The 23099-nt window shown below is 42.5% G+C and overlaps 1 protein-coding gene across 1 annotated transcript in view; it reads right to left on the reverse strand.

Annotated features, from left to right (window-relative positions):
* Positions 1-23099, reverse strand: part of LOC119721974 (1-phosphatidylinositol 3-phosphate 5-kinase-like) — a 72929-nt gene that overhangs the window by 28045 nt on the left and 21785 nt on the right. The window contains exons 13-20 of the mRNA XM_038191943.1: positions 9226-9467; positions 8357-8494; positions 7344-7448; positions 6161-6301; positions 5782-5908; positions 4600-4694; positions 2310-3868; positions 482-653 (exon numbers count right to left, since the gene is read on the reverse strand). Coding sequence (XP_038047871.1) covers positions 482-653; positions 2310-3868; positions 4600-4694; positions 5782-5908; positions 6161-6301; positions 7344-7448; positions 8357-8494; positions 9226-9467 — 2579 coding nt within the window. The remainder of the gene's footprint in view (positions 1-481; positions 654-2309; positions 3869-4599; positions 4695-5781; positions 5909-6160; positions 6302-7343; positions 7449-8356; positions 8495-9225; positions 9468-23099) is intronic.

Genomic DNA, 23099 nt, shown 5'->3' on the forward strand with positions numbered 1-23099 from the left:
AGAATGTATGTTTTGCATAGGAGGGTTAATGAGCGACCGTTATTCGGAACAACATTTTATGGACCCTATCATGCTCGTTATAATGACCTTCTGCCGTACTGTAATGCTCCAAAGTGGAAACAGTAAAGCATGAACTTCAATACGAGTATAATTCATACTTTTGTTTACAAACGTTGAAATTGCAAGTTTATCTTTTTTGGTAAATTACTTTTCTTTTTATGTACCTTCAATTTATGAACTTGATACCTTACATCTAGGTTTTTGGCTCGTTAAATTGATTTTATTGGTATGAAAAGACGCTTTGAAATTTCTCATGTCACGATGACCAAGAAATTCATTTAAACTTTAGGATGAACTAAACTCATGGTAAGTTTCTTGATTTTTTTTTTAATCAAGTAACTAAGTGCTGAAATCCTAGGGCTTTGTGAATTCAACCCCATGTCCCACATCACAGCAGTCAACAAGTAAATTATCTATGTACCTGTCTGCACTTGCGACACCAGCTCCACATCAGGATCTTGTCCGTGAATCCTGGGATGGGGCTCTCCAGGTTGCGCAGGAGGACGTGGAGCGAGGCGTTGCCATGGACGAACCGACGAACGTGGTCCACCATTTCTGCATCGCACAGCTCGTTGGGGCACTTGTATTTGGTGCTGGAGACAAAATATGGCAATCCCAAATTTGGAGATGACTTAAGTTTGGCAATGGGTGAAACTTCCATGCATAACTCACAAAAGAGTTTTACTGTCAGACGTTGTCACCACAAACCTCCACTACTTCACAAACCAATTTTTACATCGAGCATGAAAGTTCGTTTCCTGTCCCACTTTTTACATGAATTTGGATAAGCAAAGTAAACTACAGTTGAACCTCGTTAATAAGAGCACTGTTAATACAACATTTTGCTTATAACAATCACATTTATAGGTCCCAATCCTTTGTTCTTCATTGTTTTCATTCCTGATAATACAAGATTCCTGTTATTACAAGGTGATCTGCAAAGTTGGAAGGACCACTTATTAACGAGGTACGACTGTAGTAAAGTCTGTCATGAGCCAATATGGCTCATCAGGCTGGCGTTCATCTTCAGTTTCAGTGGCATGAATTTTTTTTTTTAATGCAAATTCACCCATCACAAGGCCAAAGGCCACTCGAGATGTGGGCTCGAAGTGTGGAAGAACCAGCCCCTCACACTGAAACAAGACAAGATAATCAAATCTCTTCACAGTCCGAATAGGGTTGGGATGGGTAACTAGTCCACTGCAAGACATTGGCTGAGAATATTTCTATTCCCCCTGGATGGGATGCTGGTCCATCACAGGTTACTCCCCAGCTAATGCCGGTACCCATCTATACTTTTGGGTGGAGAGAGGTACATGTGCATTTGGGTGAAGTGGCTTGCCCAAGGACACAACATATGGCCGGCAACTCAATTCGAACCCATGATTCTCTTAATATGAGTTCACAAGCCCTAAGGCCACACTCCCCACAAATCTCCACTAATTCACACATGACACTACCATTGTTTTATGAATTTGAATGTGTTAGCAAAGGAGACATCATAAAAACCAATATTCTAGAGCTACATGTACATTATCCAGTTATCCAACTATCAGGTCCTAACCCTCCTGCTGTCTAAACAGTCATAGACAGTCAAAAAAATAAATCCTCTCCCCCTGCCATGCCATTTACACAGGCTAGTCACTAACAGTTAGATCATATTTCAAACAAGCACTGTGACTAGTCAAATTCAATCAACAGATAAAAACAGGCAAGTGGTAGGCACAGCTGGCTTATCAATCACATATAGTCAAATCATAGCTGCGTCAAGGTACATAAACAGTCAAAGCCAGTCAATCCTACTCTATGTAGGCTGGGAGCTCTTAACTGTTGAAAACAGTCACTTGATTGATTTTGACTGAAAGGAAAACTTTAGACAAAATGTACCGGTATGTCTGCATTGGCGGGTTAAAAAGTGACATCATTGTAGATAGTTCAGAATGTAGACATTTCTACAGGAAATTAGCAACATTTCCCAATTTCAATTTTCAGTTTGCAATATTCATTTGGAATTTAATCGCTCAAATGACTAATTAATGCAATGCATACAGAAAACTATTGCAACATAGAAAGCAATGGAAACAGCCATTGAGTAAAATGAAATCTTTCAAATACTCATCCCAAAAAACCCATCCTTTGGGAGAAACCTTTCAGTATCAGTATTTCAAATACTGCATCCAGCAAACCATTCAGTATTTCAGTGTTTGAATCTGGTGAGCTATAAAATCAAGAGTGTTGATGAATTATACCTGAAGCAGTATCTCTCCAGAAATTCTCCAAGGGTCAGATCGTGTCTGCTGCTGTAGAAATCCATGTTGACTGTCCAGGGGTCAACGCAGTGGTTGGGAGCGTTACTGGAGAGGTGCGAGTAGCTGCAGAACTGCAGCAGCATCCGCTGGTGGTTGTAGATATCCAGGCAGTCCAGCCGGCGACGGTAGGCCATCTCCGCACTGTCCCTGGCGTTGGACTGAGCTTCTGTCAGTTGCCGCTGCATGGAATGAGGAGCCACCGCAGGTCTCTGGAGGATCCGGCCTCCGCGGGCCCGGAAGTCGGCCAGGAGACTTCGCGTGGTCTCGTCTTTTGCGTCTTCTGTCAGCTGTGAGAACGTTAAAGGATGCGGTGGCTTGATGATGACGGCATCGGAGGTGCGGCTGCAGCGGTCTACGTTGGTGTAAATCAGATGATGATGATATGCCAGGTCTCCGCCAACTGTATTGGTTGTACTGTCTCCATGTTCTGAGCTTTTAGGATCTGACGGTGGGTACAGCTTCGGCGACAAGTAGAGATCCTTCGATTTGAAAAAACATCGGAGGCGTGACTCTTTGCCCGCTTTGGTCTCCAAGTACGGTAGGCTGAATTTAATGAGAGGGGAAATGGACAGCAGGACCTCTTCCAATGCAGTGGAGAAATGGGACTTGGTCTTAACCACGGGCTGTGGGGACATGATGGCAATGTCCTCATGGCTTCCTATCGATGTGCTGTCTTCCGAGATGAGCTTGTGCCTCCTCTGCTCCAGGAATTTGGACTCAATCTCTTTGGTCATTGCTTCGTGGTCAAATTCAGGCACTGACCCCTGAGAATGTCGGTTCGCTTCTTTCATCAGACTCTCCGCAGGTGGATCGCAGTTTGCTGACAACTCAACTGGCTTTGTTAAGCCACTTGAGGATTCTGCCTGTTCAGAATAATCCCCGGGGGTAGGTTTTGTCAGGCGATTTGCAGTCATCTGTTCCGGCTCAAGTTTTCCTTCTTCGACGGATTCCTCGGTCCTCTCAGTAGAGTCTCCACCACGGTCCTCTGTAAGACAAGTTTCTTGAGTGTCTCTCTCCAGAGTGTCTACCTCAGTGGCTTCCTTTGACGTCTCAATGTCTCTGCAAGCATCCAAGACACCGTTGCGACTGCTCACCAGCTCCTGCTCAGCGTCCGGGTGGGCATGGGCCTTCACGCTGGCCACGGTGGCCTGGATGCGCTTCTTCATGGAGGACATGGTGGCACGGAATCCCAACTTCCCTCCGTCTGCTTCCTCCTTCAACTCTTGCTCCTCGGCCCAAGCCTGCTCGCTGACGATGTCTACTTGATCGCCGTCCACTCCATCAGCCAGTCCATCCTGGACAGAGGCCAGGCCCTCGCTGATGCTTTCCGAGGCTCCCATGGTCGGGGTGATGATTGAGCTGGCATCTGGTGAGATAACTGTTTTGGAGTCAGCCTCCTGCGAATGAGATGGTGGCTTGGCAAACTCATCCATCAAGAAGGAGATCTCAAGACGGGAATGGTAGCTGGCATAGATCATGAGATTCAGAACCCGCTTCACCTGGAAAGTAATGAAAGTTTCCACACATATGAAAGCCAAAAAAAGTTCTTGCAAAATTAAGCATTTGAAAAAAAACACCAAGTTTAAACCCTTTCCCACATTTCCTCGAAGCTCTGAAGTGAAAAGCAAGAATATACAACATAATCGACAGTGTTGCAGTCAAGTCTATCATAAGTCCTTTGTAAGTCTGGTTAAATGTAAATCACAAGCCCTTTCACGGGTCCAGTCACAGGTAACAGGGATGTAACATAAACAAAGGAATACTTTTGTCAAAGTTCACATGAATAGCTTGTGACTTGACTTGAGCCTGGAGGACTTGTGATGAACTTGTAAGGACTTGTGATGTATTCGACTACAACACAGGAAAAAAATACAAAGCAAAGCCTGACATCTTTGAGACCACAGGCTGATTTCACACTTGGCACATATTTGGCAATCTAAACAAAATTTTGCTTTAACTGGTTACTTTCTTACATCATTGCGTCAGTGCAAGATAGTAACTCGATTCTGCAACAAATTCATATCTCGCGCAAATACGCTCCGTGCAACAAAGTCATATCTCGACGTCCATTGACTTTGCATTTTGGGTTTATGTCATTTTAGGAGCCACGACCTTATTGCAATGATGCGATGACATGTACAATGTGGGATTGCTTGTAACTGATCTTCAGCTCATTTTTTGCTTAGCGCACAAATCTGCTTAGCAATTACTGTCTGCTTTAAGCAGTTACCTTAGTAAGCTGTTCATGCTCTCCACCTCTCAGGACCACGGAGCAACCAAGGTGGCTGGGGCAACCCTCAAAGAACATCAGTGTCTTGGAAAAACCTGCCCAAATCCAAAAACAAATGACAGTAAAAGGGCCATGCCCAAAAAAGAGTATCTCTAACGACCCAGCCTACATCCCGGTACCGGAAAGTCAGTGTCACCATTGTGGTAGGCAAGGTTGTGTAGAGCCGCGCAAAGTAGGTAGTAGGCAACCTTCAAAGCTGTTATGGGTGACAAAACTGGGGAAAAAATGCAGAGCAAACACCCAGTGCTGGGTTGGCATGATTATGACAACCGTGCACAGCACAGGTAGTGATCATTATGCCATTTGATAAAGAATTCACGGTTATTTTACATGAAAATAAGCCCTACTGTCTAGTTTGCAACGCACGACATGATTGCTAACCAAACGCTTGCCTACTGCAGTGGCGGTAGCAAAAGCAAATGTTGTATATTACCTGGTTTTTGCGAGAAGCCTACATCTTCACAAGTTCCCATACTAAGACCACTTTCAAATTCACCAATTACAGGATATTGTAGAATACACTAAGCTTACGTTAACAAGACCAGGGGCGTTTTTTTGCGACAGTGACCAGGCTTTGGTCATTGGTTGAGCGTGTTCTGTGAGTGTTTTCCGTGACTGCGGTTGGCTGGAGTGATGTCAAGGTTCCGAGCAAAACCGAACCAAAGGCAAGGGTCGGTTACGGAGTGCATTTCAAGATGTAAAAATACAGTGTTGGGAAAAATAAGCTTGCAATGCTTACTTTTAATGCGTACATAAGTTTGCAAGCCCACAAGGTATTATTCCAAACTTCGTCAGGACTGGCCGCGAACACCTAAAACTAATCGATGGTGTCAAAATGTCCGCTATGTTTGTTTATAACTTTTTGACACGGTTTTTGGTTTAGTGTTTTTGTGCGCATGTGTAAACATGTTTCTGGTTATCAATTTGACGTCACAAAACATGTTTCTGGTCACGGTCGCGAAAACACGCCCCAGGTTGGTCTAGTTGAGCAGAACCTCAAAGTCTCAGTTTATTAGGACATTATGTACACTTGGCGATTCAGTTAATCAGTCAGTGACTCAGTCAGTCAGGCTGGCCCTTTGGGTCTGTCAAATATGTCTTTATCCAAAGACTGATTGTTACCTTTGGGTAGTTCATATCTCTGAAGACGGAACATGAGGCAATGACCCATGGGTGTGGTCTGGTTGACCTGGTCAATGGACCGAATCACACTGACCTCTGTGCAACGACTCAAGCGATCCATGACAGACTGCCAAACCAAAAACAACAACGGGGTTAGTATTTAATAGACAGGTTTCACATGCGAATGATTACGCTCATTTACCTTACATAAACCGCGTTGCATATATATTACCTCCGCGTTGCGCATGCGTACCGTGTGTAGGGCCTGCCCACACGTCCCACTACTGAGAACTGCAATCGCTCAGCCTCATGTCTAGCAAGCAAAGCACAGTTAGCACAGAATAGATAACTAAAATTGGGCTTAAGGCCGATAACTCACAGATTTGACGTTAAGAACCAACGTGATGCCACTATGGAGGAGAAACATCTGAGCCAGTCGCGCTACGGTCTTCTCAACGATCAGAATATCTGGCTTCAAAGAGGCGATCCGTAAAACGCAGTTCTTGAGGTACTCGTGTTCCTGACGACAGAAAATGAAAGAGGAGCGGTCAGTATCGAGAAAATGTTTTCGGTTGTAAAGGCACGTAGTAACATTGGTAGTTACCAAGAAACTGACCAATCCATTATATAAGAAAAACCATTCAACTCAAAATACCGATAGGGATGGTACCAAAATACTCTGTGATGTAATGTCGTTGTTGAAGAGTCCATGCGATGATTTTTTTCTTAGAAACACAATTTGTGCAACTTTCTACTACTCTTAAACGTATGAAAACTATTGACATCCCTGTTGGGTTAATTTGATAGAAAACTGCACTTCTTTAAACATTTAACAAAATGTCCATGCTTTTCCAGACAAATTAAGCCCTGTTGCTGTGATGTCATTTCATGAAGACACTGTTCGGTTTAGGGGTTTTCTGCTCTGAACCCAAAATTTGCTCATTGAAAACATTTGTGAGAATGGTTTGCTCATTGATTGGCTAACGGCCATGTAATACACAACAACGAATCACCAAAGAAAAGAAAATTTACAACTGCAAAATATCAAAATCTCTAGCAAATTTTTGAGCTGAAATAGCTGTAACATTGAGGTTTCAGCCCCAAATTTCAGCCCCTCATGAATATGGACATTTGCATTAGCATAAAAACAAAAAAGCACCAAAATACCCAGACAATGGCAAAATGAAAATTGAAAATAAGGTTAAATGGGACACAAAGGTGCATTTTCAAGGACTGCATTTAACAAATTACATTGCATGGGCCCTTTAACATTCAGAATAGATTTGGTCGTGAGTACCATCCACTAGGCTCTTGAAGGTGGTAAAAATGCACCCTCTCTTGATCACGCATAGAGCCCATACACTGACAGGTACCCATTAATACTCCTGGGTGGAGAAAGGCAATTGTAGTAAAGTGTCTTGCCCAAGAACACAAGCACCATGTTTTCCGTCACGGTTCGAACCCACGTACCATGGCACATGCGTCGAACCCTTAACTATTGAACCACAGTAGACTGGCTTGTTCTGACTGGTACAGACTTGATTACAACATGTGATTTGTACCTGTAATACGATAGGGTCGATGGACGAGAACTTGTTCTCCACTCGCTGGTGCTCAATGGCCGTCTGCAGCAAGAGGATTCTGGGATTGCTCAGGTGCCCCGACATCTGAGAATATGTCATAACAAAATACCCAAAAATTATTACATATTGAACACACTTATATTATATGTTTTTGTAACACACCATTAGGCCCAAAAAAAAAAGTCTCCGGTTTCTGGTATGGAGCTTGTCCAAAAAGTGGTGCGGCGACGCGGCTTTTTTTTTTTTTTACCCGACTTTTTTGCTTCAAATGTCGGCTGATGACTGCACATGGTGCCCGACTAAACTTAGTGCAAATATATGGGAGTCCAGAGAGGCCACATAAAGCTTATTCTCGATCATAACTCCATCTAAAAACACGTTGAAATTGCGCAGCAGCAGAATTCCAGTCAAACCAGTGAGTTTGCCGGTTTTGAGACATCATCTTTCATTAAAAAAAAAACTTTTTCATTTTGCCGACACGCATGGCTACGGCGACGCGCGCGCATACCAGAAACCGGAGACTTTTTTTTTTTGGCTTTGGGCCAAGGACATCATGTTTTCCTGGATGAATGAGGGATGACAAAAACCTTGACATTTTTCACTTTTGAACTAGGGGGATCCGGTTCATTAGTGTGACGTCACTTCAGTTTAAACCACGCCAACTGCACATTAAGTAGCATTGGAACCATTGGAACCGGAAGCTAATGCAGCTTGAGTGTTTATCCAATGAGCGCTAGTAATCAGTGGTGCGTGAACATGTATGATGTTTTTACTAACGAACCGGATGGGCACTGGGGGGAAGGGGAGGGGGCATAAAACTGAAAGAAACTTGCATGATCTACATGTATGTTTAAATGTGAACTTATCCACACTTTAAGTCCATCCCAGTAATGTCTACTATCAATGTAAAACTTCGTTCAAATTTATAAGTAGCTTTGTTGCTCCCATTATATTTTTGGGGAGGGGGTCACTGGAGGAGCATTTCAAGCTACCTTCTTGTGGGCCACATTCTTGGTACAGATGGTCCCATTGACCATGAAGCAGTCAGCCCTGGTACCGCCTGGAACCTTCTTGATGTGAACGTACTGGCGGATATCCATGTCATCGCCATTCATCACGTCAGGTTTGACCTATGTAAAGCAACAGAAGCGTAAAATTGGACCGGCATTCAAACAAGAAAATGGCAACTATTCTGAAACTTTAGACTCATAGCAGCTTGACTTCCTTAATAGGAGTAATTCACAACAAGATGGTGCTTGAACCATGCATCTTGCCTGCTTTCAAGATTATCTGTAAAGAGTGACCTTGGTGTGTGACCTTTGACCTTGATAGGCCTACCTGGTGTCTGATTCGCATGTTCCGCAGCAGCCTATTTTGTCCATTTATTAAGAATTGTACACAGATGGTAGCCACATTTTATGTCGAAAATACCGTGCGCGGCTCCACAGATCCCATTCATTTACGTACACTTTTTGCAACGCATGTAACCGAGTTTGAGAGAGTTTAATGGCGGACACACCTGTGGCAACTGTTGTTAAGTCACCTGACCCAAAGTTGTAATCTTATTGGTCAGTACGCACTGTTTGATTGACAGGCTGGATTGGTCCATTACCCTCCCCCAACTAACATCATCACACCATACCTACAAATAGGCAGATTCCCTTGGCTAGTAGTAGGATGGTCTCCTTTAACCTCAGGTCAAATCCCATTTTTACCACCCTACCCCAATGATATGCATCATCACAGACCTACCAATGATCAGCTTCTAGTGGCCGGTGCCAAGATGATTCCTTCCATCTCAGGTCCAACCCCACTAGGACTCTACCACCCTCCTTAATGACATGCATCATAACAGACCTACCAATGAGCAGATTCTCTGGGCCAGTGGCAGGATGGTGTCCTTCCAACTCAGGTCCAGCCCCTCGGCTCTCAGTTGCTGTTCAGCGAGGCTGACCAGGGTCTTGGAGCTGGTGGAGCGCAGGGTGTCCAGGGTCTCCAACTCACCGTTCTCCTGGCTGACGGTGTCCATGTCCAGCCAACCATGGGCCAGGATGGGACCACGGGCCAGATCCGTCTGGTCAAGCCCGAAAGTAGACAGAGCTCCTGCGGGCATTAAGTATTCAATAGTGATAAACACTGCGAATATATATTTACAACTGGGTAAACAGTCCTAGTTATTTATGAATGCAGGTTATAATGTGTATATATGTACAATGTGGAAAAGTTCCACTTTGGGGTTGAACCCTCTACTGAGCACCTCTCGCTCAAATAACAACTAATCAGTACAGAAATTCCTTAACAATCCAGCAATACTCTATATTTGGCCCAAAACAGTGATAATGTGTACAAAATTATGCAATCTATGGCAAATGATACTGAAAACAATTGCACTTTTGTATACGTGCAAGTTGTGGTTCACACTAACCTTGCATGTATACAAAAGTGCAATTTTTTTCGATAGCATTTGTCTTAAATTGCATCATTTTGTACACATTCACGACATTATCACTGTTTTGGGCCAAACAAAGAGTATGGCTGGTTTGCTAAGGAATTTCTGTACTGATCAGTCAAATTTTGAGCAAGAGGTGCCCAGTAGTTTTTTAGTTAGACAAAAAAAGTATTAAGGCGGGACTTTCTTTTTTGGTTGATTGTATATTTACAATTGATATAACAGTGAACACTGTTTCTTTTAATTTGTTGGGATAAGTCATGCTATTCATAAATGCAGTGTTGGAGCAAAGGCTTTGACCCTCAAGTCCAAGGCTTTGACCCTCAAGGCCAAGGCCAAGGCCAAGGCCAAAGCTTTGACCCTCAAGCCTCGAGGCCAAGGCCAAGGCTTAACCCTCAAGGCCAAGGCCAAGGCCCTGTTTTATGAAATGACCACTGATATAGAACTAATTATAGTCACATGAGTGACACATCATCACACAAGGGCGGATCCAGAACACAATTCTTTTTGGGGGGCAAAGAAATTTTGGTCCCCCCCAAAAAAGTGGGTCAAAAAATTACGGCTTGGGCTTCGGGGCCCGCTTAAGGGCCCCGAAACATTTTTGGATTCGAGATGCTCTGTGGTGCGATTTCAGGCAATTTATGACCATTTTAACCGATGTTTTTTTAGGAAAAGATGGTGGTGTACTCATTGCCTGCCTTTATTACGACGTCACATAAAAAAATGGTTTCGTTTTTTTTTGGGGGGGGGGGGGCATGGCCCCTTTTGGCCCCCCTGGATCCGCCTTTATCATCACGAATTGCTCGTTACGAAGAACAACATTTCTTTAATTGCAATCAACATGCTCGCATAGGCCTACACCGTTTTATGACTGCACTGTATCTATTAAGTATAAGTTCAGGTCTTCAATATGGTTTAACTAAACAAAATAATATTCACTTCTATATTGACACACAATTCTCCCAAGTGTAAAAAAAGGGGGATCCAAGAAACTGATTTGGGAAATTTTTATTATCAGCATTATCTAAAACAGATACATGCAAATCTTTAGCACTTATCAGGGAGACATATACAACCAATCAGATCTATTCCATAGTTATATGCAATTAAAGTGATCATCTCATTAGCCCCACAAGTGTACGGAATATTTTTGCAGCAAATCTACTACAATGGTAACAATATGATGCTACAAAAGTGGAAGTGTGCCCAACACACAAATCTATAGGGTGCTTCCCTCCTCCATGGTAATACGATTAAAATGGTAACAGCAAAATTTCGAACAGATTTATCTGGAAAATGCCAAAATCTATGTGCCTTGAAGAGCCTTGACTCAAAATTGCAAGGCCCTGAACCCTCAAGGCCAAGGCCAAGGCCAAGGCTTTTGCCCTCAAGCCTCGAGGCCAAGGCCAAGGCCCTAAAATCCAGCCTTAAGGCAGCCTTAAGGCCAAGGCCCAGCATCAAGGCACTACATCACTGCATAAATGGCAACATCTAGGTCTGGGGTGAAGCAGCAGCTTTTGTTCCCCAGCCTATGGACAGACAGACAGGTGACAGACATACATGAAAAGACAGAGCACGACACAGGTGTAAGTTTACCAAATGCTCGCATGATTTGAGAGTGTCTGTTAAAGATATAAGCTCAAATTTCTTCTTTAAAATCTGTCAAACAGCAGCCATTCTGCTACCTAGAAAACAAATATTGATACATGTTACATGATTTTTTGTATATACATAATTTTGTAAACTGTATGGCACTTTTCCACAGCCAGTTTTATCTATAGGGAATATACAACATTTGCACTGGCTGTAATTTTCAGAAATGGATGGATTTGGGGATTACTTTTTATAGCAAATATTGTTACACGGACCTGTTTAAAGATTTGTGCTCATAGAAAAACAAAAAATAAAATGCTGTTTTGTAGTCTGGTCCTGATCCTACTTCAGATGAAACGGAGCAAATTATAGACGTCGGGGAATTGTAAGGTCAGGGAACCAGTCTAGCTGGCTTGCACCCTTTCAAGGATGTGTAACCAATCGCAAACAAAATGTGGACTAACTAAATTTGGTAAATTTGGAGCAGAATTTGAAAAAAGCCAGCTGTGTTTCAAACCCCCAACATCGTTGCAAATGCATACAAAAATTCCACTTTTCTTGAAATTGACGGCACACCAGGTGCCATGATTTTACAGGATGCTTGAGACTATTGCTCACTATTACAGTTAAGTAAGGTATTTCATAATATTTCGGTAGTTTTGTCTTTTGATGTTTGCAGCTGTTGTATCTTGCCTTTAAGGCTAGTACATGTAAAACTTGTACAGCGCATTTCAAATATTCGAATATTCAATCAAGTCCAAGTTGGAATAATCGAGTACAAAAATGCACAGCACTACTGATAACGGATCATCTGGATTCTGCACCCACAAAGGAAAAAGGAAGTTGGAAGCACGTAGGGCCGGGGAAATATTTAACTCCTGTTGATTAATACCAACAGTAAAAACCTTTAATGTAGGTTTTGGCCGCTAACAGGCTGTGCTGTTTATCACAAAGAAATGACCGTTGGTGAGAGCTTTTTTGGACAGCTTGTGTGCAGAGCTTAATTTGTGGTTCTATTTTGTCTTCTTTCTTACCGGTACATGGTTTTTGTGGTTAATGGTAAACTGGATCCCATTTAACTTTACATCCAGATGTCTTGTATTTTTTTTCTCTTTTAGTGGGGTGGAGTTAAGCTATGAATTATGATGTAGACAGGAAAAATATCGGCCAAGAAATTAAGCATGAGTTTTCTAACTCATGGGTATGACGCAGGCATTGGAATGATTGGACACAACCCTCTATTTATCTTGCGTTACTTCATCACAGTCTGGCTTTTCAGTTAAACATTGCTTTTTTGGAACAAAGCCTGCGAACAGCATCGAGCGAGGAGAAACACTGTAACTTATTAATGTGCAGCTGACGTTTTGAAAAATCTCTGCAACCGTTGAAAAATACTGAAACGGATTGAAGGACGCTCCTACTGGAACTGTTGCTGAAGAATATGTGGCTAGTAAATTTGCAGAATTCTCGAAGTAGAAGAGAGAATGATGGATCGTCTTCCGTGGAGAGTAAGTAACAATCCATCAACCAGACCTCAAGATGCTTTCTAATAGCAGAGACATTTAAGCAGTTAGCATACAGTGGCAGGAACGTCTTCCCGTCAGTTTTGTATTCGGCAAACTGTTCTGGTTGCCTAAAAGCCATCCAAATCTTGGACACTTCATTTTGAGAAAGGCCAACACCTAACCATCTTAGAGACTTCAGCAAGTGTCTAATGCTAGTTTCATTTGAACATAACATATTTTTTGAGCAGGGAGTTTTCTGACTCTGCTAAGGTGTGCACTATCTACGGTATTCTGGTTAAAAGTACAGTACGTACATCACTCATTGTCAGCTGGCCGTGACTGCTGTAACTGGCCCAAAACAGGTGGGTTCTGGGAGTGGATCTCGACTGCACTGACCAGATAGGGTAATCTTACGGCGAAATATCTCCGTTGTGGGGATGCCATACCGGCCATTTTCAGTAACCAGGATTTGGTATTAAGCATTTAGACTTGCATATCGCAAGTTGAGTTGAGTAAACTTCCGTTGATGCAACTGTCAACTTCTCATGTAATGATGAGGCTTCAGGGCTTTACATGGAATGAAATTTTAGGACAATTTGGTGGATTTTAAAGCACAGCCGATTAACCATCACATTGGACTTGACCTGTGAGCGGTTGCAATGCCTCTTCAAATATGAAGAAGACTTTTTCTTTGACATCTGTCATCAGAGGCAGCAGGAAAGGTAACCACTGATTTCAAAATGTCCAACCACAGCCAAGAATTCTCGCCGGACTTGACAAGTGACGTGCCCCTGTTTGACCTCAATCACGGTTGCTCCTTGAAGTCAGATGCCTCTGTTATCTTGTCAGTGACTGTGCAGGGCATCATGTGCGTACTGGGCCTGCTTGGCAATGTGTTTGTCATTCTTGCCATTGCCAAAACGCGCAAACTTCAGACGACCACCAGCGTGTACATCGGGAACCTCGCCGTCTTGGATCTCCTGTCATGCCTTGTTCTGATTCCCGCTCACATAATCGGAACGCTCTGTGGCTCCTGGCCCCTCGGTGACATCACATGCAGCATCGCCGGCCACATGATGTGGTACATCACCTGCGTGGCACTGTTCACCCTGGCTGCAATCGCAACGAGCCGCTACCTCCTGGTGGCTCGCTCAGCGGCATCCTTCAGCCGATTCTGCAGTCGCACGAATGTTGTGATCTGCCTCTTGGCCCTCTGGTCATCCGGTATCTTCATCTCATTCCTCCCGCTGTCGCTCTTATCAAACCAAGGCCTTGTGGCCATGACTTTCTCTGCAGATTACGCATCCTGCAACACAGTCGTCAGCCGGGAGATCCTATCGACATCGTCTGCCGTAATCTGGGTCCTGAGCCTTCCCCTGCTACTTTTCGTCCTTCTGGGCTGCATCTGGATCCCCTTACAGTTCATCTTGACCTTCTGCGCCGTCAGGAAGAGCAAGCGGCGTATCCGCACTTTTGCGCTGACCCGGCGCCGGCCGCTGCGACTCGGCCTGACCAGAGAGGAGCTCCGTTTGACCAAGATCCTTCTCCTCATCTATATCATCTTCTTTCTCCTCTGGATGCCCCTTGTGCTGAATATCACCTTGATCACGGTCTTCTCTGTGCCATCTGAGAAAATGCAGAAACACGTCTTTACCGTGTACCTGGTGGGGTCGACCCTGAACCCTTTCATTTATGGCTGGTTGAACAGCAACTTCCGTTCCGCATTCAGACAGCTGATATCCAAGCGACGCTTCGCTTGTAAGTGCAGGAGAAACCCTGTTGGTGTTATAGCCTGAGTCAAAGGACCCTTCCTTCCTGGCAATCAAATAGTGCACATTGACCAAAGAGATCGTGACTTTTGGTCAGCTGACCATGATAGATTGGTCAAACTCAGGACTTGTCCAAAGCGAGCTTCCAGAGTTACGGCTACGTCTGTTTTCAGCTTGTTCCCTCATAGTTGTAATGGGGCAAAGACCCAGACAATAGCTCTAAACTAGAGGTTTGACGCGGTGATGAAAATAAACCAAAAGTGGGCGGAACTTCTTGCCCAATCAAGAATGGTCCATTGGTGGCTAATTATAATAAGTCAAGTCTAACCCACCCATCCAATCGCTATCTCTTAGACTGAGCAGAAAAAAAAAGCCTAGACGACTGTGGCTTAGAATCATTTCCCACCAGGGAATATAAATCCCGATTGTACTTTGTTTGTACAATTGACTTCCTGTAGTAACCATAGCTACAACAGGAATATCTTTGTTTGTCCAACGTCATTATCACTTCAGTTCACCCACCACGTTCGTCATGGTTCGCAAAAAAATCTTTCTTAATGACGAACTTTCTATACTCTTCAATGAATATAATCTTTTTTATTTTTATTCTGATGAATTTTGAACTTGTGTATTGTTTTTCACTACATTTTTTTTCTATAAATTTGGGCATCTGCAATGCTCTAAAACAAAATCCGCCCCAGGAGTAGACACCTGCCCAATCATTGCATTATAGATGCTAGTAGTGGGGCGGGAACAAGTCTATCCAGCGAGAACTGAATAAGTGTTGCCATAAATAATTTGGAGTTTGTGAAGAAATTATTTCGCAACTAAATTTATGCCACATTTTGCATTTGAGGTCTCACTTGTACATGTAAGTGAATAATGTTTTTACTAATATCTCTTTATTCATAAAAAGCTTACTAATATCTATTTATTCATAAAAAGCAGAGGGGAAAATGGCGTATTGTTAAGCAGTGCTTTGAAATTGACCCCAGGCTTTACTTTTGTTGGTGATTTGATTTAGTAATGTGTCTCATTGGAAAATTCCAAGTATTTATGAGTGAAATTCTGTAACAGCAAAATTATTATCAGGCCAAAAAAACTTGAAGTTGTGCTTCCAATAACTTTGCAAAAAATAAATCAGTCCTTTCTTTTCAACATAAGTATGTAAAGAATATGTATGTATACAAGTATATATTGGAGAAAAACTGCACAAAATAGACACACATGTACTTGTAAGTAGGCCCTTTATTGTATACTTACACGTATTCCAGACTTGAATTTTGTTTTCTTTTTCTTTATCTTTCCAAACGAACTGCCGACCCCATGTACATCCTAAATTTAGGGTTGGTTAGCTTTTACCAGAAACAAAACAATTTCTTTTTCATTTTGGCCTTATTAAAAAAAAATTCAACACATACAAATAAATTGAACCATACCTTTAAATTGTGTTTAGTCCATTAAGCTCAAGGATAAAGGGTAGGGTGTGGTACATAAAGTTAATGATTGAACTTAATTAATGATTGAACTTAATGTTTAGGGGCACGAGGTACAAATTCAGACATTTTTTAAGATATGAATATGATGTTCAATCTGCAGATTTGTTTAATCATGTGGCAGACTAACGATCATTTATCAAATCTGCTGCGGAATTAAGAAGAGGACACATAATGAATTTTTATGAATTAGGGCTGTCCATTTCCGCATAATATTCGATTATTGGAAACTGAATTTGACTGAATCCAAATATTCGAAACTTGCTGATCAAATTTACATGCGCCAGCTGCAACTAAAAAAACTAAGCATCCGATAAAATTTGCGTGCGATTGACGTTATGGCCGCTGGAGTGTTTTTCAATACTTATTAACCCTCCTGCTGTCTGAAGAGTCATCAATCCTCTTCCCTGCCATGCCTTTTACACAGGCAAGTCACCAAAAGTCAGATCATATTTCAAGCAAGTACCGGTACTGTGACTAGTCAAATTCAGTCAACAGACAAAAGCAGGCAAGTGGTAGGTAATAAGCCTCTGCCATGTCTGTACTGATGACATCACACTTTGTTTTTCTGATTTCTTATGGGAGCCTGATGGGGGCGATGGTTTTGTAGCACAATAGAAAAGCGCACAAGTAAACAAAGTGTGACGTCATCAGTACAGAGGCTTTATATAGAGCTGTAACTTTACGATTAAAATAACATCACAGTCATGTACGTGCATGTTTTATTTTTTTCCTTCGAATATTCGAACCGGTAAAAAGCTACTCAAATATTCCATTGATGATCGGAAATTCAAATATTTGGTATATTCAGGACAGCCCTATTATGAATATGAACATTAAAGATTTGAAATCGGTGTGTTTCAAAAAATTTCAGATTGTAAGTTTACTACATGATCAGCAGTGAATTTGTTTGAACCATGCACGATGGATTTTTTAATATTAAAATCAAAAAATTTGGCCCGATTAAGCATGGAATAATACATCTAATAGAAATAAATGATACACAGAATGCACAACTATTAGTAATTTATTGACCTTTTTTTAAACGCACTCCACATTACGTCAAGGGGGATGCAGGGAATGTAACGGCCTGTGAATCTATACTTTACTTCCTATCGTGTACAATGTACATGTACATACATGTAGATGTATGCCGAGCAACAAACTTAAAAGTTGAGTAGAAGAAAAAACAGGGAACACAAGTAACTATTGTATTTTACTATACCTCATACATATTCATGATCGAGAGCCGAGTTCTCACTGGTCCATTCACCATCACGTGCCTGCCGCTATTTTTGCTGTGAACTTAAAAAGCGCTCCCGCAAGTATTCACGTAGTACTTGTACATGTAAATGCACACTGCTACTTACACATGTTTTAGACTTATTCTGAGAATTAAGCTTCACGTTTTGAACAAAAGACCATTATCATGTTGCGGCCATCGTTATTTTTTCCCATCCAAATCAACGTAACCAAAGCGAGGCTGGAAGGGAAAATAGTCTGGTACAATTTTGCACAAAAACCTTTATCATTCAGTACTGTTATTGGATACGGGGAACATGACTGAAATGGCGGCAGCATGATAAAGGTCTATTAGGAGCAACTACACATGAAAGATGGACTATTGCAGGCTTTTGGAATGACTACAGAGTCAGTCAATGGAAAATTAAGTTTGCCTCGCTGAAACCAAATTCTCTTCGGATCGACTTTAGTCACGACCCTTGTTTCGTTTGGTACAACTCTGGACTGCTGGTCTGAAACAAGGGCGGATCCAGAACAAAATTTTTGGGGGGGGCCAAGAAAATTTTGGTCCCCCCAAAAAGTGGGTCAAAAAAATTACGGCGTGGGGTTCGGGGCCCGCTTAAGGGCCCCGAAATTTTTTTGGATTCTAGATGCTCTGTGGTGCGATCTGAGGCAATTTCTGACCACTTTAACCAATGTTTTTTTTGGGAGGAAAAGATGGTGGTGTACTCATTGCCTGCCGTTATTGCGATGTCACATAAAAAAAAAAAATTGATTTCGTTTTGGGGGGGGGGGGGCCATGGCCCCCTTTGGCCCCCCCCCCCCCCCCCCCCCCCGGATCCGCCCTTGGTCTGAAACAGGTATTAATCAGGCAACCAACATGCTGATATGGAAGTGGACACTGCAATTTTTTGCCGGATTACATGACTCAATCTGCTCAATCCAACAGGCTCCAACAGGTTTATGATATAGTTGGATCCTGTTGGATCCTGTTAGGGTTAATAACGTCATCACTCAATACTGTCAATCTTGCTTCATTACTTCAGGTCTTTGGTCTTTGTACGCACTGATTGCAATGGCTCATCTCTCCCTACCCCCCTCCCTCCCTACCCCCCCCCCCCTTCTTCCCTCTTTACAAAACTGGGATTCCAACATCCCAGCCGTTCCCTTTTGGAAAATCATGTTAATATTAACATCTGACTGACCGAGAAGGAAGATAAAAGAATGCAAGATGTCAAACCAAAAAGCATTCATTTTGATTAATGGCAATTTATATTATCAATCTTATTCATTTTTTAATCAAGAAACCTCTTAATAAAAGAGACCCCAAAATGTAGGAAGTTAATAATAACAATATTAACAATGGGTAGTTATATACATGTAGCACTTTTCACTAACATGACTAAGATTAAATTGCTATACATTGTTATTACTCCTGATTATTGGAGCCATAAAACATTCCTTAAAAAAAAAATTCCTAGTAAATAGGCCCGGCATTGGCTATGCTGGCCAAATCACGATTTTCATACTGTCGTTCTTTCTCTTTATAGAGTTTTGTGGCACCTGCACTTGAGGATTTGTAGAAATGAAGGGTTCTAGCTTTAAACTGGTCTTTGAAGTTGTATATCAGAGATATTTGGGATGAAAATAGAATCAAAAATGGCTCTATTTTGCAATGAGTGTAGGCATCATTTTTTTTTCTTCAAAATGCCGATGGGCTTCAGGACTGCTTTTAGGGTGATTGTCTTGGGGAAAAATCATGGTTAACACCCCCCCCAAAAAAAAAGTGTACAAAAAGTGAAAGACGGTAAATCAAGCTTACATTTGATTTATGTCTTGATCACTTCTGAAAACAAAATCTCCTGATTTTTTAGTGTGGGTATTTATCATTGGTACCTTTGGGAATTTATTGACTGGTTTGCATTCTTATTCCATCTCAGCTCCCTGGGGAGTATACAGCTCCACGCAGCCATTTTTTCTGGAGCAAACAGCTTATATAACCATCTCTCCCCTCACAGGTACCCATGTACTCCCAGGTGAGGAGAAGCAATGAGTTACAAAGTGCCTTGCCCAAGGACACACGCACCATAACCCCAGACTGGACTCGAACCCACAACCTGCAAAACTAGCCATAAAGTCAATAGAGTCTGTTATGACATCAGCCTTGTATGGAAAATATGCAGCAAGTTTAGGGCCTTAAAGCAGGACTGTTCTGATCAGAACTAAAAACTACTTAACGAAAGTTGATAATAAGCAGGACAAGTTCTTTTCAAAACTAAATATCTTCTAAGCGGTAGTTATTACCACATGGTGTTACTGCAACCCGAAACGATAAGTTTAGGGCCTTTAACACTATCCAAAGACTCTGGGTCCAACACTTTTCAAATAAGCAAGAATCTAGCCTCGAACCACTTTCAACGGTTAGTTGAACTGCAGTTCTTCATTGAAATTGCTCCTTGTTTGAAAAATGTGCTTTGACTTTTTCTTTTATTACACTAGTGTACAAAACTGTACATGTACCATCCCAATTTCAGGATTAAATTTGAGGAGTGTGCCCCCCCCCCAAAAAAAAAAACTCCAAAAAGGTTCATTTGTTGAAACCTTAACGTTGCGGAACCATCCTTTGCCTACCCTGAGTACCATTATGGAAGGCACAAATATGCACAACAAAAAGGAAATCAGAAAAATACTTTCCGAAAAAATCACATTAGGCAAACATTTACAGCAACAAATTACAGATATTTAGAAACTGATTTTGACCTATACATTTAATACCGATACAGTGGCCCTGCTGCGGTGGCCACACAGCAGAATCCTTCTGTAAGCTTGTCGGAAGCGGTGGTTCAGTCCAGCATAGAGGTAAGGGTTAATGGATGAATTGGTGAACACAAGCACGAGCGAGAGTCTCTCTAACGTCACCGGTATCACGTAAGCATGCTTGAAAAAGTGCATGACCACCAACGGGAACCAGCAGACCATAATCAGGACGTATATGATGACCATGATCTTCGTCAGGCGGATTTCCTCCGGGCGAAGCATCCGCGGTTGAAAGTTTGCGTTGGCGTGGAACGCGAACCGGGAAGAGCGGTGGATGTTCCGGACGCGCATCTTGCTGGCGCGAACGGCCCGGAATGTCAGCCAGTACAGAAACGGGGTAAAGATCATGCCGACTATGATGACGTAGATTATCAAGACGTTGAGATACCAGAAGGTCCCGATGTCCGAGTTGTCCGCATAGCAGATGCGGACTTGAGGATCGTAGTGAATCTTCCCAAAGCCAAACTCCGGGAGGAAGGCCAGAAGGAGGGAGCTACTCCAGATGCAGATGAAGAGGATGGTAACCGCCCTCCGGTTGCAGTATCTCTGGTAGGAATTCCAAGAGCGGGATACCAGGCAGTAGCGGTTGGCCGCGATGGCCGCCAGGGTGATCAGGGAGAGACCGATGGAGAGGAGGAAGAGGTAGAATATGCAGTGACACCAGAAGGGATGGCGGGGCCAGCCGTAGAGAAACTGCGACACAATCGTCAGAGGGATGACCAGAACGTTCACCGCGAGGTCGGCCACGCTCAGGTTGACGATGAACGCGTAGGAGGCATTGCGCAAGCGAGGGGATATGACCACGGAAATAATCACCAAGGTATTGCCTATCAACCCAAGTACGGCCAGCAAAGACATGTACACCGTCATAGCAATGATAGCTGGCAGTGGCTCCTCCAACGATGGCGCGGTCGTCCCTGTAATGTTCCCGCCAGTGACATTACTACTACGGTAATCATCCATGTTGTCTCTGCGCGTGGTACTGATCCTCAAAAATAAGCTATTCTGACAATGATGCAACACAAAGAATCGGTGATGTTCACAGCTCCGGCTCTTGGTAGAACTGTTGTTCAAAACCCAATGTTAACAAAACTCCAGATCCTTTGCAAAATAACAATCTGCATCAAGTGAACTAGCACTAAATGTCAGCACAAAGCGAGTGAGTATAATGATGTGGCCATTGATTTGCCAAATTCCTGTTTGTGCCATCATTTTGGACAGGCGATCAGCGACCCACTAACAGGTTATTTGCTCACACAATTAACTGTGTCGCTGACACGGTTTCAGCACTCGGTCCGTTTCTTAAATTGAATAAACTGTGATAAATCCAGCCAAGTCTGCAGTTATGTACACCCACACAAAGCTGAGGCGTACCGAACTAGTTTTCCTCCGTGCCAGAAAGATAAACTGATGATGCTCCTCAGCAATTACTCATTTCTGAATTTGGTGACTTTGACATTTTCAGAGTTTGCTTTATGCCATTTTGTCACTTGGTCAAGTTGTGAATAAGTCAATCTTTTGACAAGTTCAGGTAGTCATACCCTGGATCAGACATGATTTTACAGACAAAATCTTTGCACAGATACGAAAAGATGAACTGAAAAGGTTGCATCCATGACCGAATTCAACTGAAAACCAAACTGGCTGTTGGCTTTTTATAGAATATTAACTTCCCTATTGTGTGCTGTTGTCCACGGTTGGCAAAGATCTAAACAGATTCCTCAAACCATCAAGATCTGCACTAAAAAGCAGGACGTTGTCGGTTCGAGTCCCACCGGAGCTTTTTTTCCAACTTAACTCGGGCAGGTAACACACTGAGTATACAGTGTTCATATGTCGGTGAAGGGCAAAACCTAACATTGATTTACATGTACATCACCCCGATGTAAATTCCATCTTATGAAGAGATTCAAACTGCTGACATATCGTTGTCAAAAGTTGTAGTCATTCCAAACAAAAGTACTCCGTGCTGGATCCAAAACGCTACAAGTCCAGGCATGCCTTATCAACAACAACAAAATGTAGATGGGGGAAAATCCAGTATTACCAAAGCGAACTTTAGATGTGCATTGGAACTGTCCTCATGCTGAAAATGGTCCAGCGTGTTCAGTAATCAAACACGTTCCACAGAGGTTTCAAAATGCACAGGAAGGATCATAGGTCACTACTCCATAACAAAGACGAATCATCCAAATGCACACGTCCATCATTGGCAGATATTACAGTGACACATGTGCCGACAATGGCCAGTTTCATAAATGAATTCTGCAGCAAACAAATTGCTGAAGTGAAAGTCCAAAACATTTCTGAACAAATCGGTCAATACAGCAAACGTTTGTTGGCCTGTGTTCATTTCTCTCCGAAATATACGTACTGCAGATGACTTTCCAGGGTTTGTATATTCAATTTCAACATACTTATTAATTAGTTGTCCTAAAATCTCTCCAAAACCACAGATGACCGACGTGAATAATGCAGTATCCAGTTTTTCATTCAAGTAGACTTTTCTTTTTCCAAAAGAGTCACTTTTTATCTGATAGCCAGAAGCCACGCATTCCCAAACAAGATTTTCTTGTCCGCAATATACATGCTGTCTGCGATCTTTCGGCCGACTGACAGAGAATGATCCAACTGTATTTGTTTTTGCATCCTTTGAAAACCACGGATGACAAACATGCACTTTAATAGACGGGCATCAAGGTGTCCCTGCCAAGAAAGCCTTTTCCGTTCGCAAACATCATGAACTTTGAACCAACGACAAGAACCCATGCATGCCTAAAATCAATTTAACAAAGTAATTGGATGTTTTATTATCTCACAACATGTCGGCACTTTCACTGAAAAGCATTTTTCTTAATCACTTC

The sequence above is a fragment of the Patiria miniata genome, unplaced genomic scaffold (genome assembly GCF_015706575.1).
Source record: "Patiria miniata isolate m_02_andy unplaced genomic scaffold, ASM1570657v1 HiC_scaffold_14, whole genome shotgun sequence".
Classification (NCBI taxonomy): domain Eukaryota; kingdom Metazoa; phylum Echinodermata; class Asteroidea; order Valvatida; family Asterinidae; genus Patiria; species Patiria miniata.